Below are 16658 nucleotides of genomic sequence, written 5' to 3' on the forward strand. Positions count from 1 at the left end.
TGTAAATGGTCTCAACAGTCCAATTAAAAAGCAGAGATTGGGCTTCCCTAGTGGCGCAGTGGTTGGGAGTCCGCCTGCCGATGCAGGGGACGCGGGTTCGCGCCCTGGTCCGGGAGGATCCCACATGCCGCGGAGCGGCTGGACCCGTGAGCCATGGCCGCTGAGCCTGCGCGTCCGGAGGAGCCTGTGCTCCGCAACGGGAGAGGCCCGCGTACTGCAAAAAAAAAAAAAAAAAAAAAAAAAAGCAGAGATTGTGAGACTAGATTTAAAACAAAACAAAACAACAACAAAAAACCCCCACAAGACTTAGCTATATACTAGCTACAAGAAACCCACTCTAAATACAAAGACACAGAGTAAAGGTTCTGGGCTGGGAAAAGATATACCAAGTAGCCATTCTAGATAGTTTTAATGTCTTAATATTAGGATTTCTTGAAATGTAGTTAATATCAATCCAGAAAATAAATACTATGAATTTTAAAATGCACAAAGTATTTTATAGCTAGTTTATTTCCCCAGAAGACTCTTGGGTAATGAAGCCAGCAATCATTATTACTTTCCTTCCATATATTGGAGTTTTCATAAAACTTCATATATATATATACTTGGTGATTTACTAGTATTACCCAGTAGCTCAATATTGTTAGCCTGTTATGTATTATCAGTTGATTTTTACTTAGGACAGTGCATTAAAATGTTTACTTTCCTATTATAGATTGTGTTCAACTGTACGTAATAGGAAACTTAACTTACAATGACTGAACCAAAGAAGGGTTTTGTTTTTCTCATTTAATAAATACTTGAGGTTAGGAAGCCTGGGGCTGGTACAGTAGCTCCATGATGCCATCTAGCATACAAGCTACTTCTAACTTTAAGTGCAGCCATCCTTACTATGTGGATTCATCTTTATGCTTATCAGTTTGTGGTAGCACTATGGCCACTAAGCCTAAAGCCTTTCCTCTATGCGTAAGTAGAAAGAGGAGGAATGACAAGGCACAAAAGTTGAGTTGACTCGTCTTGTGTGTTGTGTTTTCAGTTTTCCTTTTTAAAATTTTTTTATTTTGAAATATTTTAAGAAAAGTTAACACATCGTGTGAAGAATTCCCCTATGTCCTTCACCCAGACTCTTCAACATTTTACCACATTTGCTTTATCATTTCCTTCCTACATGAGTGTGTGTGTATATTTTAACTGTTTGACAATAAGTTATAAATATGCTGCCTCTTTATCCCTAGATACTTCAATGTGTATTTCTTAAAAACAAGGATATTTTATTATGTAACCACAGTACAGTTATCTGAATTAAGAAGTAACATTGATACAGTACTATTAATTAATCTGAAGACTTTGTTCAGTTTTTGCCAGTTGTCCCAATAATGTTCGTTTTGAGAAAAGAAAATTTTTTTTGTTTAAGATCCAGTCCAGGATCACGTATTGCATTTAGTTATGTTTCTCTAGAGTCTAATATAATCTGGTACCTCAGTCTTTGTTTTACATGATCTTGACAGTTTTGAAAAGTATAGGCTAGTTATTCTGTAAAATGTCCTTCACTTTGGATTTGTCTAATATTTCTCTCTCATTAGATTTTTGAGAGGAATACCACTGAAATAATGCTACAGCCTTATCAAAAGGCATGTGTTAGTGGTTTGTTCATTTCTGGTGATGTTACCTATTTTTCCACTGTGAAGTTACTGTGTTTCCCTTTTGTAATTAGTAAGTGTCTTGGTATTGACATTGTAAGTATTCTGTTTTCCATTGCTTCTTGATCCACAGGTTATAGCAGCTGTTGATGATTTTCGTCTGAATCTGTTGACTCCTTTTTAAAGAACTTTCCTGTAGATTCTGTCAAGCAGTGTCCACTTATATCTCCTTAGCAAAAGCTACATGGAAGCTTGGAAATGTAATGTTTTTAGCTGGCCATGCTGCTGCCTCAAACAAAAATCAGAATCCTGTTAATAAGGAAAAAGAGTAGAGTGGATACGCAAATCCACTAATAATTATTATTTCATTAATGAACTTAATATAAATAAAATGATTTGAGTACAAGACATCTTAATCTCCATAAGACACCTTTCATCTTTGTCTTTAGAGCTACTCTGTTTGATGGGAAGTCTTATCATTTGTACGCCCTGTCTGCATTTACATAGGGGGGAAATGATATGTGGGCAGGAAGGCAGTGGAAGGAAGCTGTAATAGTATGGAAGACATGCAGTCCTTCTCCCAAAGCATGAGCGACTGCTGCTTCCTTGATCCTTCACTGATGTATACTTTTGGGGTTGCTACATCTCATTTTTAACGAAAATTATAGAAAACAGAACATTGAGAAAGCCTTTTAAGAAAGTTGTATCATGTTACTGTTATGGTATTTCTTGACAAAAGAGGCTCTGATCTTTCATTTCCAATGGAGAAGTCCCGAGGACAGAGGATTGGGGTAATGGGGAATCTGTAATATTCGTGACAAAATAGTCATGCTTTTGTGTGTTCATTAGAAACATTTTTGGTATAAACATAGTGTATTTTGTGTAATTGTATGATTTTAATGCAGTTTATATGAACATTGTTTCTGTCACTTTTGTTTAGGAAGTTTATCGGAATTCTATGCCAGCTTCCAGTTTCCAGCAGCAGAAACTTCGAGTCTGTGAAGTTTGCTCTGCCTATTTAGGTCTTCATGATAATGACAGACGACTGGCTGATCATTTTGGGGGTAAACTGCACCTGGGATTTATTGAAATAAGAGAGAAGCTTGAAGAATTAAAGGTACATTGGTAAATTAATATCCCTCACTTCATCCAGTATAGCCACTCATTCTTTTGATCTGTGTAAGTTGTCTTTTTGTGTAGTATTCTTGATTGTGATTCAAGACTATTCTTTTTTTTTTTTTCAAGACTGTTCTTAACTGTGATTCTGTTAACAATTCATACTGAATAGTGCAGGATTGTAAATGGAAATACCAGCTTGTTTAATGGATGATATCTGAGAAACAGACTTTAAAAATCCTCTTACTCTGGGAGGAAGTACTATTTTGTCTTGGATACGATGTTGAATTAGGGAGGAACCTTGCAAACTGGGTTCTAAAATAATGCCTAAAATTTCCAGTGATACTTTCTTTTTTTAATAAAACGAATAGTAATTTAGTATGATGTTTACTTTAAAGGAAGATTGAAAAAATGATCCAATATTTATTTGAAATATTTTGCAGTTCACTAAATAGCAAACTGGTAGGACCTCTAGTTTTATGCTTTTGCCCCCATTTCAGAAAGGACTTAGAAACCAATTTTTTAAAAAGGACAATCACTGTCGATTAAATATATAGGCTGTTGTGAGAAAGGCAACACAGCTCTTACTCGTCTGCTGAGTTCTGAGAAGATAAGCAAACAAAAAAAAGGTTATTTCTAAAGAGGTGAACATAAGCAGAGTCAATGGAAAGGATCAATTTACTTTTCAACAATCTGATGTGGCTAGTTTTTTAAAAAAATGGTGGCACTGTAGCATTTTGTCATGAACTGAGGACTGTCTGAAAGATGGGAAACACTGGGAAGTGACTTTTTGTGCAGTTATCACTGAAATTAACCCAGGATCCATAGTTTGACATTTAAAATAATGTGGAATCAGAATCACCTAGACACGTCTCCATATTTGTAGTTAACTGTGAGCTCGTCTCAGTATTTGGAGTAGCTAGGATGACCTTGGGTAAAGTTTTTGAAATTACAAAGAGAGTTTCACTATAGCAAATGATTGTTTGGATTGAAGTTAAAACTCAAAAATGGTACCTAATTGGGAACCTTTGCAAATATAGACCTAGCAACAGAACTGTTTAGCATTTCACTGGTACTTTTTAAAAGCAGCAGCCTCAGGATTGTAACTAGAAGTCAACAGAAGACATTTCTATATTGGAAATCTTTAAAGAGTTTAGAGTTCAGAAGACGTTAAGAGGAGAAAAATCTCGTGAAAGTGACTTTGAAATATTAAGAAGTCATGGAGAAACATGAAATTTTATATGGAAGGGGGGAAAGAGTTTGGAAACCAGACTTGTAAGCTTAATTGATTATACCTGACAAATCTTCAAAATGAATTCTTATTAAAAACTTTTTAATGTTAGATATGGTAAAGTTTAGGATAATGCTCACTAAGAATGGGCCCAGTAAATAATGCTTCTCATTTAGTATTATTTGAACTGTCATTGTTTTTTAAGAGAGTTGTAGCTGAGAAGCAGGAGAAAAGAAACCAGGAACGCCTGAAAAGAAGAGAAGAAAGGGAGAGAGAAGAAAGGGAGAAGCTGAGGAGGTATGGAGTAATTGAGTAGTCCAAGTATCTGAAGTTGAACATCCCTGGTTCTAAAAAGAGATGTGATTATACAAGGTTGTAGATGTTAATAAATCTGGACATGAGAAATTTCTGTTTACTCTTAAAAATATTACCACGTGAAACAATGTTTATTCAAGTATGTTAACTTATGGCTGTTTAAGTTAAGGAGATTTCCTTCAAAATGTATGGAAGAGGGAATAATGATTGCTTCACATCTGTATGTTTAGTAAGATATATAACAAGGCCCTTTTCTAGCCCTCTGATTTTCATAATGGGCTAGCTTTGTACCAGGCTGGCATGGAACTATTTTATGATATATACTTGTTGATAGAAGTTTTGGGTATTTTTTTGTCCGCTTCTTTCATTGATTATTTTACATTGTACTTCGATTCTGTATTTCTTCAGTTTAGGAGCTATAAACTGTTAAAATTTTTATTCGTTTATTAATAGCTAAATGTGCACAATTCTTTTTATATTGACATTAGTTGATAAAATCATATTCTTCATATTTAGAATGTTTACATGTTCTGGGTCACTTTTACACATTGGCAGCAAGTTGTGTGGCATCATGTTTATAAATTCAGCAATTTTCAGATGGGAGGGGTATGCCACAAAACATTTACGTGTAGTTCTAACTTAATAGTGTTCCCTTAATTGTATTACGTATCTCTGAAATTTAAATACCTTCTCTTCAGCAGATGTCCCTAAATTAATTAAAATCTTTGATAATACAGGACTAGGTTATGTCAGCTGCTTTCAAGCTTTGATCCTGTTACACTCAGTCTATTTCAGGACATTTAAACTGACTTCATTTGTGTTACATGGCTTGTAACAGGTAATCTTTTTGCACTGTAATGACAAAACAAAACAAAGCTACATATGGACATGTTCCCGTTTAGAGGAACTGCTGTCATTCTTCCGTTGATATATATGTTCTTCATTTCCTGGTGAATTTTACCTCAGAGCTTTAGCTCTGTTCTCTTTTGTGTATACTAAGTTTCTGTGGAAATATTGCCCAGTATTGTAATATTTAAGACAATATGAATGGTATTTGAAATCTCAGCTGAAGCTAAAATTCAACAGAATATAGTGCCACTAGTATAAACTATTGAACTGAGGTGATAGTCAAATGAAAAACAAAGTTCTTTGCAGGACTACATTTTCACATGTGTAAAGTTAATGAGAAAGTACATCACATCTTACTTCTTTAATGACAAATGGCAAATTGCCTTTAACATGAGTTATAAAATGTTAACACTGTTTCAGAAATGGACCTCAGTATGGAAGATGAGGAAATTACTAATAAGTAGAAAATGACACACAAAATGGGATTCCACCTATGGTATTGAAAAGGATAATGATAAAAATTACTGTCACTTGATGCTTATGATGTGTCAGCCACTGCACTAAGAATTTACCTATATTCATCTAATACTTGAAAGCCCCCTGTGAAATTGTTATTACTATCCCTCTTTTGCAAATGACAGACTAAGCTGAGGGAAGATACATAATCTGCCCAGGTCACACAGATAGTGAGTGATGGAAACAGTTAAGATTTACATCAGGCTGAATCCGAAGTCATGCTGCAACCATGGTATATATTCTCCACCAAAAACCCCCTGTGACTGACTTCCTAGTAACCGTAACGTTAGCTATTACTATCTGTTGAGCTTTAATTATGTGCTAGGAAATATGAAGAGTACTTTATATAAGAGTATTGTGTGTCATATTAAGAAACATTGTATGATTGAATTGAGTGTTCTAGGGATTACAGTGTGAGGTGATAATTACAAAGTATTGTCTCACAGATCAGAAATTTTATTCTGTTCCCAGAGGGAAAGAAGAAATGACAGAGATAAAAATAACGAATTTTTTCCAGGCTAGGAGGTGGTTTTTGGAGATTTAGTGAGTTGTGTTGTGTTTTAGTCTTCTAGGAGCATATTCTTTTTTTTAGAGCCAGGTAGCCTAGGTAAGGGGTATGCCAGAGTGGTGAAGTCTGTAAAGTTTGTGGTGCCTTTTGGAAAAATTTGTGTACATACATACAAGCCTTATATTTATAAAACTAATATAAAAATTAGAAATGAAGATGTAATTTTAACAGTACATTGTACCTTTTCTTCCTTTTTTATAGTTACTTTTCTAAAAATAGATTTTTTTTTTTTTTAGGTCTCGATCACATAGCAAGAATCCTAAAAGGTAGGTATTATACAAGATAAGTTGTGAAGCTGTGCTTTCCAAAGGTAGTTTTTATAGATTAAATATCTTTCTTAAAATGAATAATTAGTACTCTTAATTCTTTCATAGCTCACATTTGAGCAGTGTCATTTGAGAAGTTGGTCAGAAGATACTCATGAGCTACAATTTAGTTTTATCAGAGTAAAATCACAAAGTGCCCTGGAGTATAGAGAAAGCTAAAAATATTTCAGAGCATTTTATTAAAATCTTTAGAAGCTCAGAGTAAACATGTGACAGGATTTATTTTTAAAAATCAGTTTGGGTCATACATCTAAGAAACACATTCTGAGAGGTTGTACCTGTTCAAAATATAAATAGTTGGATACATTTTGAATGAGGGAATCCATGGTGAGTTAAATAAGGGGGAAACGAAAATGTTTGTTTGCACCCAATCTAGACTTTGAGTTTATTACTTCTCCCCTTGTACAGTGATCCCAAAAAGCTTTGAAGGGGCATTTTTAAAATGCCCCTTTAAATAGAAAGAGGACAAGAAAACACTTTGTTTTGACCTTTGGCACTAATACTTGTGGGCTTTGAAGCCTTTTTTTTAAACACAGTTTTTACTAGTTTCTGACAATTTTTCTCTTTCTAAGGTGAGGAAACATGGTGCACTTCATCCTTCTTAGTTCTTCACTTGCTGTTCTCTCATTCCTGTCTTGAGCCTTTTTTTTTTTTTAATAAATTTATTTTTGGCTGGGTTGGGTCTTTGTTGCTGCGCACGGGCTACTCTTCGTTGTGGTGTGCGGGCTTCTCATTGTGGTGGCTTCTCTTTGTTGCCGAGCACGGGCTCTAGGCGTGTGGGCTTCAGTAGTTGTGGCATGTGGGCTCAGTAGTTGTGGCTCTTGGGCTCTAGAGCACAGGTTCAGTAGTTTGGGCTCTAGAGCACAGGTTCAGTAGTTGTGGCGCACGGGCTTAGTTGCTTGGCAGCATGTGGGAACTTCCCAGACCAGGGCTCGAACCCGTGTCCCCTGCATTGGCAGGTGGATTCTTAACCACTGCGTCACCAGGGAAGTCCCCTGAGCCTTTCTCAAATGAGTCCATGCCTACGCACAGTGCCCTTTCTCAGTTTTTTCAAATCCTACCATTCCTTATTCAAATCACATCTTCTTTTTTGAAACCTTCCGAGTATTCTTGACTCTGAAGAGTAACTGTTTCCCAAGAACTTTTTCCCTGTAAACTAGAGCATTTGTTGTTATGAAAGAAAAACCTTATGTTTCTATTAGATGTCCTACTACTTTTTAGCATCTTTCAGCGGTATTTCTGCTTTAAAACACGAAAAAACTAAGGCATGAAACAGGACCAGTTGTGTCAACTAACTTACATTGTTGTTGAGTTTTTCAATCCAGAATGAGAAGTAGAAATATTAAATGACAATACTGTTCTTTTTTACCGGTTGGTTAATGCAAGCTTCTCCCTTTGTTGAAGAGAGATTTAAATTCTTTGTACATAGAACATCTTTAGATATTCAGGCCAGAAATTTAATTTCTATTACTCTAGTCCAAGCCACTTCTTACCTCACTATTTACAATAGCCTCTGAAGTAATTTCTTAATTTCTGTTTCTGTTGTCCACTTTCCTTCGCCTCAGTCTGTTTTTTACACATCGGCCAGAATGAGTTCTTTAAAAAGTGAAATAAATCATATCAGCCCTGTCTTCAAACCCTCTAAAGGTCTTCCATTTCATTCATAGAAGTTGAAATCCTCACCATGGCTTTATAGAGTGATCAATGTGCCCTAGGGTAGTTACAGTTTATTTCTTAGCATATTTATTAATAGCTCCCCCTTTCCCTCTGTATAATTTAATGTTGAGAGCATCCTGGTTTGAGTGACAAAGTACTTGGTCATCCTGCTTGTTAGACTCCTGATATTACTCTGCCTTGCTAATTTCATTGCAGCCAAAAGGGTTTCTTCTATTCTTTTGACATGTTGAACTTTCTCTCACCTTAGGGCCTTTGCACCCATGTTCCCTCTACCTGAAGCAGTCTTCTCTGAGCTGGCTGATGAGCTGATTTCCTTACTTCATTTCATCTTTGCTTAAATGTGATTTTATAAGAAAAGCCTTTCCTGCTTATTCGATACAAAAGATGACCACCTCCTTTCGTTCTACATTTTTACCCTTCATTATTCCCTGACCTATCTTTATTTACTGCCTACGTATCTGTGTAGGCCTCGTTCCAGAGTATAAGCTCCCTGAGGTTAAGGACTGTATTTGCTGCTCAGTCTCCCCAGTGCCTAGAGCAGCGCAGTAGGCACCCAGTAAATGGTGTTACTAGACAACTAGTAAAATGAAATTACGCGCTGGGAGAAATAATTTGTTCTAATAGCTCAAAGTGAGTGATAAAAGAAAATATCATTTGATAAAAACTTTGTATGGAATGAATTTTATCTTTTCCCTCTGTTTCTTTTCAGAAATATTTAATTGTGAAAGTACTCTATTTAGCTGTGGTTGTTACATCATCTGAATAATGTGCCTTTGAACTCACTCTTCTCATAATTTGATTAAATACCTCATTCTTTAAAGTGACTTAAAATTTTTAAAAGCGCTTTACTGAGGTTTAATTTACACTCCATACCGTAAGTTTACCCATTTAAGTGTGCTGGTTAATGACTTTCAGTAAATTAAAGTTGTACAGCTGTCACAATCCAGTTTAGAATGTTTCCAAGACTTTGAAAACGGCTGTTAACAAAATTCATACCTTTCTTCCCCGTTGTTTTCCCTCAAATGTTTTACGTCCTCTATATATGCCATCCTCATCCTGGCCGCAGACACAATACACAAGTTAGTTTTGTGACGCAGCGGAGGCTACAGAAGTGTTTTTCCTTCTCTGTACACCTACAAAAAGTAAATACTTTTTTTTTTTTTTGCAGTTAAAGTTCTCTAAAATGATTTATGCATGTTAATTTTTTCCTCCCAAATAAATTATGTACTACTTGAATAGAGAACTGTCTTAACTGTTTTGATTACACTGACAAGGCACATTGTGGGCATTTAAACTTATTTCAATGGTCATATAACCTTTTCAATTCAGCAAGTTAGTAACTTTATCCTAAACAATATTCTTTATCTTGTGTCTCCTTTCTGTCCATGTTCGTCAGGTACATACTTTGTTTCTAAAGTGTACTAAAAATCTTAGAAGTTTAAATGAAATTGTCCTTAAAGCATCTAGATAATACAATCCCTGGCATGTGGTAGTGTTACAGATTGTTTCCTTCGTAAAAAATATTACTGATGTAAATTTATACAACACTGATTGACCTCTGAGAACTACTGTTTAATTTTTTTTTACTGTTTAATTTTTATTTCAAAATTCTAGTTTGTAGTTATTAATATATCAGCAATTCATTTTAGCATAGATTTAGCTGATTTGAAATAGTATTGGCGTTAAATAAGGCTACTGAGGGATAGTTTCTCTTTAAAGAGGAGGCTTTAGTAAATGAGAAATGTAGTGCCAACAAAGCTAAAAACTAACTCTCTTTTGTAGATCCAGGTCCAGAGAGCATCGCAGACATAGGTCTCGCTCCATGTCACGGGAACGGAAAAGGAGAACTCGATCCAAATCCCGAGAGAAACGCCATCGCCACAGGTCCCGCTCCAGCAGCCGTAGTCGCAGCCGCAGCCACCAGAGAAGTGGGCACAGTTCTAGAGACAGGAGCAGAGAGCGATCCAGGAGGAGGTACTGAGGTCCATAGGAGGATATGGAACTACCTTTACAGTTTAGACTTGGAATACTGGTGGTTTGAACTTGGCATCTGCTAATTTGTACACATTTGTGTGTGAGTGTATAACATTTTTTTTCCTGAATATATGGGTAGTTCAGAAAGAATATACTTATGAGCAAGAGTAAGAAATTGGAACCAATATGTGCAGAGGTTATGGCTTTTCTCTGCTTAGTGTGTCTTGGGAAAAAGTACTTTATGGGCAAATAATTTTAGGTACCAGTACTGTTAGAGCTTTTCCAGTATGTATTGGTGAATTAGGGACTCTGAGAAGTCCTTTCATTAAGAGTTGTCTGACTTACTGTTTTCTGAACTTCTTTGAGCTGGTGTGCTTTTTCAGAGCAGACGTTCCGTATACTCTTGTTTATTCTGCACTGTAGATATGCATTGTTGTATACAGTTAGTTGGGCAGGGCAGGTTCAGAATTTTAAAGGAAGTTAGACGTCATTGGCATGAAAATTCAAAACGTGCAAGGAGAGCAGACCCAGGGTGAGGTATGTTTTAAGGACTTGAATATCTAATCAGGACAAAGGATTAGAATGTGGTGGAGCCTTAAGCACTCATGGTCTGTATAGACCAAGCTCCCCAAACTTCTCAGGTCCCATTATGGCCCTTAAGCCAGGTCATTTCTATGGAACAGAAACATTTTTTGAGTGCCTAGTATCTACTAATCTTAAGTTTTCTGTGGATTACTCCACATAAAGTTCGTGATAAATTTTTAACAGCTTTCTGCAGATTTTGTTATTTTTTCCCCCTCAGCTAGCCTTTCCCCGAAACTGCTCACAAACTGCGTTGGATATAATAGGCTCTTTTATTTATTCCTTATATTCTTGCCTTGTTCCAAATAGGTTCCCTCCCCCACCCCCACTGAGGCATAATTGACAAAGTAAGTTGTAAGACATGTACAGTGGGCATTGTGGTAATTTGCTCTACATATGCATTGTGAAAGGATTCCTTCCATCTAGTTAATTAACACCTCCATCACCTCACATATATTTTTATTGTTTTTGGTGAGAACATTTAAGTTCCACTCTTAGAAAACCAAGTAGTTCTTCAGGAGACTTTAAATCAGTAATAATTGTATACCTTCTACTGTATTAAAAAATAAGTATAATGTAGTTGAGCAGCTTTATTCAAGTGCGTTAGGACACAGGACTAATAACATCTTTGACAATAATGAGCACTGACAAAGTGCTAAACTGGATATCAGAGTAAATAATACAGGAGATTAGGTGAGGGAAGTACCAGAGTAACAACAACAACAACAAAAATGGCTTCAGGGAATAGCCTAAAACCTAGAGTGGGTATAATCCGATTGATAAAACCAGGTAGGAAAAATATTCTGGGTATTATAGGCAAATGCAGAGAATGAGCAGGGAATTGATGAGGGCAGAGCTCCGCATGGTGTGAATTCTAGGCCACTTATCTCATTCTTAAAACTAGGCACACAGTACAGTGTCCAGAAAAATACATTTAAAACAATTCTTCAGGAATCTTACCTGCACTGTAAATTTTAAGAATCATTTTGCTGGTTGATAGGTCTAGATAATTTCTCTTGTCAGCTTGGCTACCTGTCATTTTTTCTGATGTCTCTGAACTCTTAAATGTCGTTTTTGGTGGTAGGGATGGAGAGAGGGCATGAAGTCTCCTCTTCTGGGACCTAGTCCCTAAGGTTTCCTCTGTTAATCAAGACATATAGGAAATTTTTCCACCATACCACCTGACACCCCTCATCTAGTATTTTCAGCATGTTGTTAATAAAGAGGATTATTTTTGTAAAATTATTCTGTTCCCAAGAGCACTTCTAATCTTGATACTCAAATTTTTCAAAGCAATATTTTGTTTTTTGCCAAAAATTAGCAGACAATTGCTACTACCATCTACAGTTACTGTATAAAAGAGAATATCAAGTTATTCCTACATAGTAGTTGAGTTTAAATTTCAAGGTTAGCCCCAGTTAAAGGTCTTTTATAACTTGCCGTTCTCCTGCTCCAACTGTGAGATACTGGTCTCCAATATAAGTAGATTCTCCTTGTGGCCTTTCCGGGTAACAGTTACCCTTGGTAAATGAGGACCGTTTGCATTTTTCTGCTGCGTTCAGACACACATACAGTGCAGACTTCAGAGTCAGACTACTTGGATGAAAGTGGCCTTGGCCAAATTATCTAATTACCCCTCCTGTCTTTCCTTATCTACTTAGTAGAAGGGTGCCTGCTTTGTCAGGATTATCGATAGTTTGAGTGAAATACTGAGTGAAAACTGCTTCTGTAATAAGGACACTGTAATCTCTGGCAGAATACTAGTTGATACTTACAGTTTGTTCTTATTTCTCTGGGACTTACCAGCAATGCGTGTCCTTATTCTTAGGCATCATCTCAATCGTCTCTCTTCATATTCCATTCCTACAAAGACATGGATAGGAATGTGCACTGTATGATTTAACACATTATTTTTAAATTAAGCTTATTAAAACCTTAATTAAGTAGAATGCCAGAAATTGACATTTAATCTTTCAACCTTTTTGGTTTAATCCTTTTTAACTGTATTTCTAAAACTGGGTAGTAGGGTAGTACTTTTTCCCCTGCCTTAGAAGTTGAAAGTATTACTTAATCAGACCTCAGATCCTAATTCTGAATGTGGGTTAAGTGAGAGAATTATGTAAAAGTACCATGTCACCCGTGAAGAACCAAATAAATGTAATATGTTACTGATTTATTCTAGATGTTGAAGGTATAGAAGATTCCATATTAATTCTGATCCCCTAATGTCCTTTGGGTTTCCTTTTGATTGAATCTCTGGTATGAGCTTATTACCTTTCTTCTTGACTTGGGTATGGGAATGGAAAGGTGGTATTAAACAGTTACAGTTAATCAAGGTTTATTACAGTGTGATCATCTTTCTCTGTATCTTTTTCTGTCGGTTGAATGAGCTAACTCCGCAGGAATAAAGCAGAGTTTTAAATAATAAATGGTTGCTCAAAGCCATATCATTGAGTAGTTCTCTTACCTGAGTGTTGGCAAACTTGCCTGCAGGCCAAATGTGGCTCCACAGCCTGTTTTTATACAGCCAGGGAGCTATGGATGATGGTTTTTATATTAAGGGGTTGACAAAAAGAAAAGGAAGAGTATCCCACACTCACATGACCTGCAACACCTAAAATATTTAACCCTCTGGGCAGACAGCAAAGAGGAAAGGGTTCCTGACCCCTGTCCTAAGCCACTGATTTCCATCTGATTGGGAATCTACATTCTATTGTTATATTCTTAAAACATTGGATAACATCTTTAAGGTATTGTCTATATATTATTTTTATATTAAATATGTTTGCTATGAACTGGAGAAGCTTTAGGGTTGCCTCGAAGATAATGAGAATGTCCTGTAAATCATTTTGGCTTATGGTTTTTGACCCTTAGCTATTTGTCTTCATCCATCTCCTTGTTTTAGTACCCTTGTCAAATACAGTAGTGCTCTTTTCTTGGATGCATTCTGTATATCTTCAGCTAATCAGTACCTTAATATTTATCCGATTCTTTCATTTGGATTTTGGGTTTCCCAACACATTTTGCTCCTCAAATTAATATTTTTCAGATCCTCAAAAGAGAGATTCAGAGAACAAGACTTAGCATCACGTGACAGAGACAGGAATTCAAGAGACAGATCACCTCGTGACAGAGATCGAAAAGATAAGAAGCGGTCCTATGAGAGCGCTAATGGCAGATCAGAAGACAGGAGGAGCTCTGAAGAGCGCGAAGCAGGGGAGATATAATTAGCTGTGTACATATCCTCAATCCTTAAGCTTCCTCTGGAGTTACATACTATTGTTTAGTTTACAGCTGTTCAGGGTGACACAGTGAGCAGTTCCAGACACCGATCCAGCTAGGCTAGGTGTATAGCATCTAACTTGATCTGAACTTGTTTTCTTTGATGAAGCCTAAAACTACATCCATAGTTTCTGGTGAACTTGTAATACACTTCTGAAAGTACAGTTTTATATAATAAGTTGCTGATGTCTTTATTCTTTCTAGTAGGAGTGATAGTGAATGAATTGTGTTACTTGCCTTGGGATTTTTTGAACATTTGTAAAATGCTGTCTTCCTTTCTCGTCCAAAAAACAAACTTTGGGAATTTCTTTTCTTCCTTTGACTCCGTATCCCCTGATACCTCTACCCTCTAACTGTAAGAGAAAGGGGTGCAGGGAAGCAATATAACTTCTGTTCTAAGGTTCTATTCCCATTATTAATTACTAGCTGATTACAGTTCAGAACATTTATACTGGAATGTGTGCTGGAGAAATTTAAAGTACCGGGAGTTTTGTTTGTCTAACGGTGCCTATTTTAGAGTGGGAGGTTGAACAGCTGTTGCATTACATGCTTTGCTTTTTTATTGAAATTTTGAAATCAAACATGTCTTGATTTTTCTGTTCTATTGAATAGCTATGTTCAGGATGTTTTGAGATGGGGGGTGGGGGCAGGGACTCTTTCATAAGCACTTCTTGTTTTATTTTGTGTGTGTGGAGTATAAAGATTACACCCTTATTGTAAAAAATAATAAAATGAAAATCACCACCACCATTAAACTGTAACTTGTCTAGTAAATTGTCACTAGAACTACTTGCTGTGGCCATTTCTATTCTGTTACTAATAGTGCCTTACTGTGCAAGGCACCAAAGGAAATAAATATATACTTACAGATGCAAGATGAATTGTTGCTCCACCTGGGCCCTTGCTGGCTGTATTCCAGCTACTTCAGGACTGTCTGTAACAACCGCTGTAGAGAAGGACCAGACCTGCAGAAGAAATTGAGTTTATTTGTTTTGTTTTTCTTCACATTGAGCAAATTGAAATAAAAACATGGTGTAACCAGTGTAATGAGACTAACGATTTCTGCATTGAAAAGCTATATACCCACTCGTGTTTAAACAGTAGTTAAAACTTGAGATTCTTGAAAAACAAGAATATAATGAAATAAGGGTCTGTGAGTGAGTATAGTTAAGAGCCTTTCAAGGACTATTTCTATCTTTAGTTCCGTAAGTTTTAACAAATTTGATGTGACAGGAACGTAAGCCTCAGAAACTGAAACTAATCATTTTAAGTGACATCAGATTTACATCTAAAGGGGACAAACCTCACGTTCCCAGCTTACCAAGTTGTGCCTCATTAAATGAGGTTTTCCTGCCATATTTGGTTCCACACATTCAGTTCATACAGAGTTTTATCGGAGACCCAGCTGCATCAGTACCCATTTATTTTTGGTTGCTCAGAAATTGTTATCTACTTTGTTCCTAGTGGTCTGTGCTGTTCTCTTCAATCCTTAGTACCTTAGGGTGTGGAATGAGGTCCAAAAGGTTAAGCTGGTAGGTGCAAGGAAGGCTGTCTGGAACCTAACCCACCATAGTGATATATGTGGAGTTAAATACCACATATATCTAAGTGGCCACCAACAAACAGGTCAGCAATAGCCAGTGAAGGACATCATCATCATCCAGGGGCTGGGCCCATGGCGGGTCACCTCACCTGCATGTTCCTGAACTGAATAACCCTATTTTAGTAGTAGTAGTAGTAGTAGTAGTATTTTTTTTTGCGGTACGCGGCCCTCTCACTGCTGTGGCCTCTCCCGTTGCGGAGCACAGGCTCCAGACGCGCAGGCTCAGCGGCCATGGCTCACGGGCCCAGCCGCTCCGCGGCATGTGGGATCTTCCCAGACCGGGGCACGAACCTGTGTCCCCTGCATCGGCAGGCGGACTCTCAACCACTGTGCCACCAGGGAAGCCCTGAATAACCCCATTTTAAAAGATCCTTTTAGAACAATTCTGTGGCTTAGATACTGCTAGTATTTGTTTTTGTTTTTAACTTATTTATTTGGCTGCATTGCATCTTCATTGCTGTGCACGGGCTTTCTCTAGTTGTGGCAAGCAGGGCCTACTCTTCGTTGCAGTGCACAGGCTTCTCATTGCAGTGGCTTCTCTTATTGCAGAGCACAGGCTCTAGGCACGCAGGCTTCAGTAGTTGTGGCTTGTGGGCTCTAGAGCTCAGGAGTTGTGGCGCACGGCCTTAGTTGCTCTGCAGCATGTGGGATATTCCTGGAGCAGGGCTCCAACCCATGTCCCCTGCACTGGCAGGTGGATTCTTAACCACTGTGCCACCAGGGAAGTCCCACCGCTAGTATTTGGACTTCAGAGTAAATGTACATTTTTGATAGTCATCCTTGAGCCAGGGTAACCATTCTGAGTTAGAATAACCCTAAAGTCTCTCTCATACACAATTTGGTATTTTTTTTGTTATCTTTAGAGAAAGTTTAGTCACATTTACAAGAATACTTGATCCTCTGGGTATGTTATGCTAAGTATTTTCCTTCAATAAGACCCTCATTTTAGGGACTTACGGTGACGCAGTGGATAACAATT

General features: G+C 37.1%; 1 protein-coding gene across 9 annotated transcripts in view; it reads left to right on the forward strand.

Moving 5' to 3' along the window:
• The window catches only part of LOC307191466 (putative RNA-binding protein Luc7-like 2), a 57741-nt gene extending 42481 nt beyond the window's left edge, over nt 1–15260 (forward strand). For 6 of the 9 annotated variants that reach the window (XM_079931598.1, XM_079931602.1, XM_079931600.1 and 3 more), the window contains 5 exons: nt 2581–2757; nt 4193–4284; nt 6472–6501; nt 10021–10212; nt 13844–15260. In XM_079931598.1, the coding sequence (XP_079787724.1) occupies nt 2581–2757; nt 4193–4284; nt 6472–6501; nt 10021–10212; nt 13844–14021 (669 nt within the window). In that variant the 3' untranslated portion in view covers nt 14022–15260. The remainder of the gene's footprint in view (nt 1–2580; nt 2758–4192; nt 4285–6471; nt 6502–10020; nt 10213–13843) is intronic. The other 3 variants (XM_079931603.1, XM_079931604.1, XM_079931605.1) reach the window with 2 other exon arrangements.
• The last annotated feature ends 1398 nt before the right edge of the window (nt 15261–16658 follow it).

The sequence above is a fragment of the Stenella coeruleoalba genome, assembly GCF_951394435.1.
Source record: "Stenella coeruleoalba genome assembly, chromosome: 9".
NCBI classification, from domain to species: Eukaryota; Metazoa; Chordata; class Mammalia; order Artiodactyla; family Delphinidae; genus Stenella; species Stenella coeruleoalba.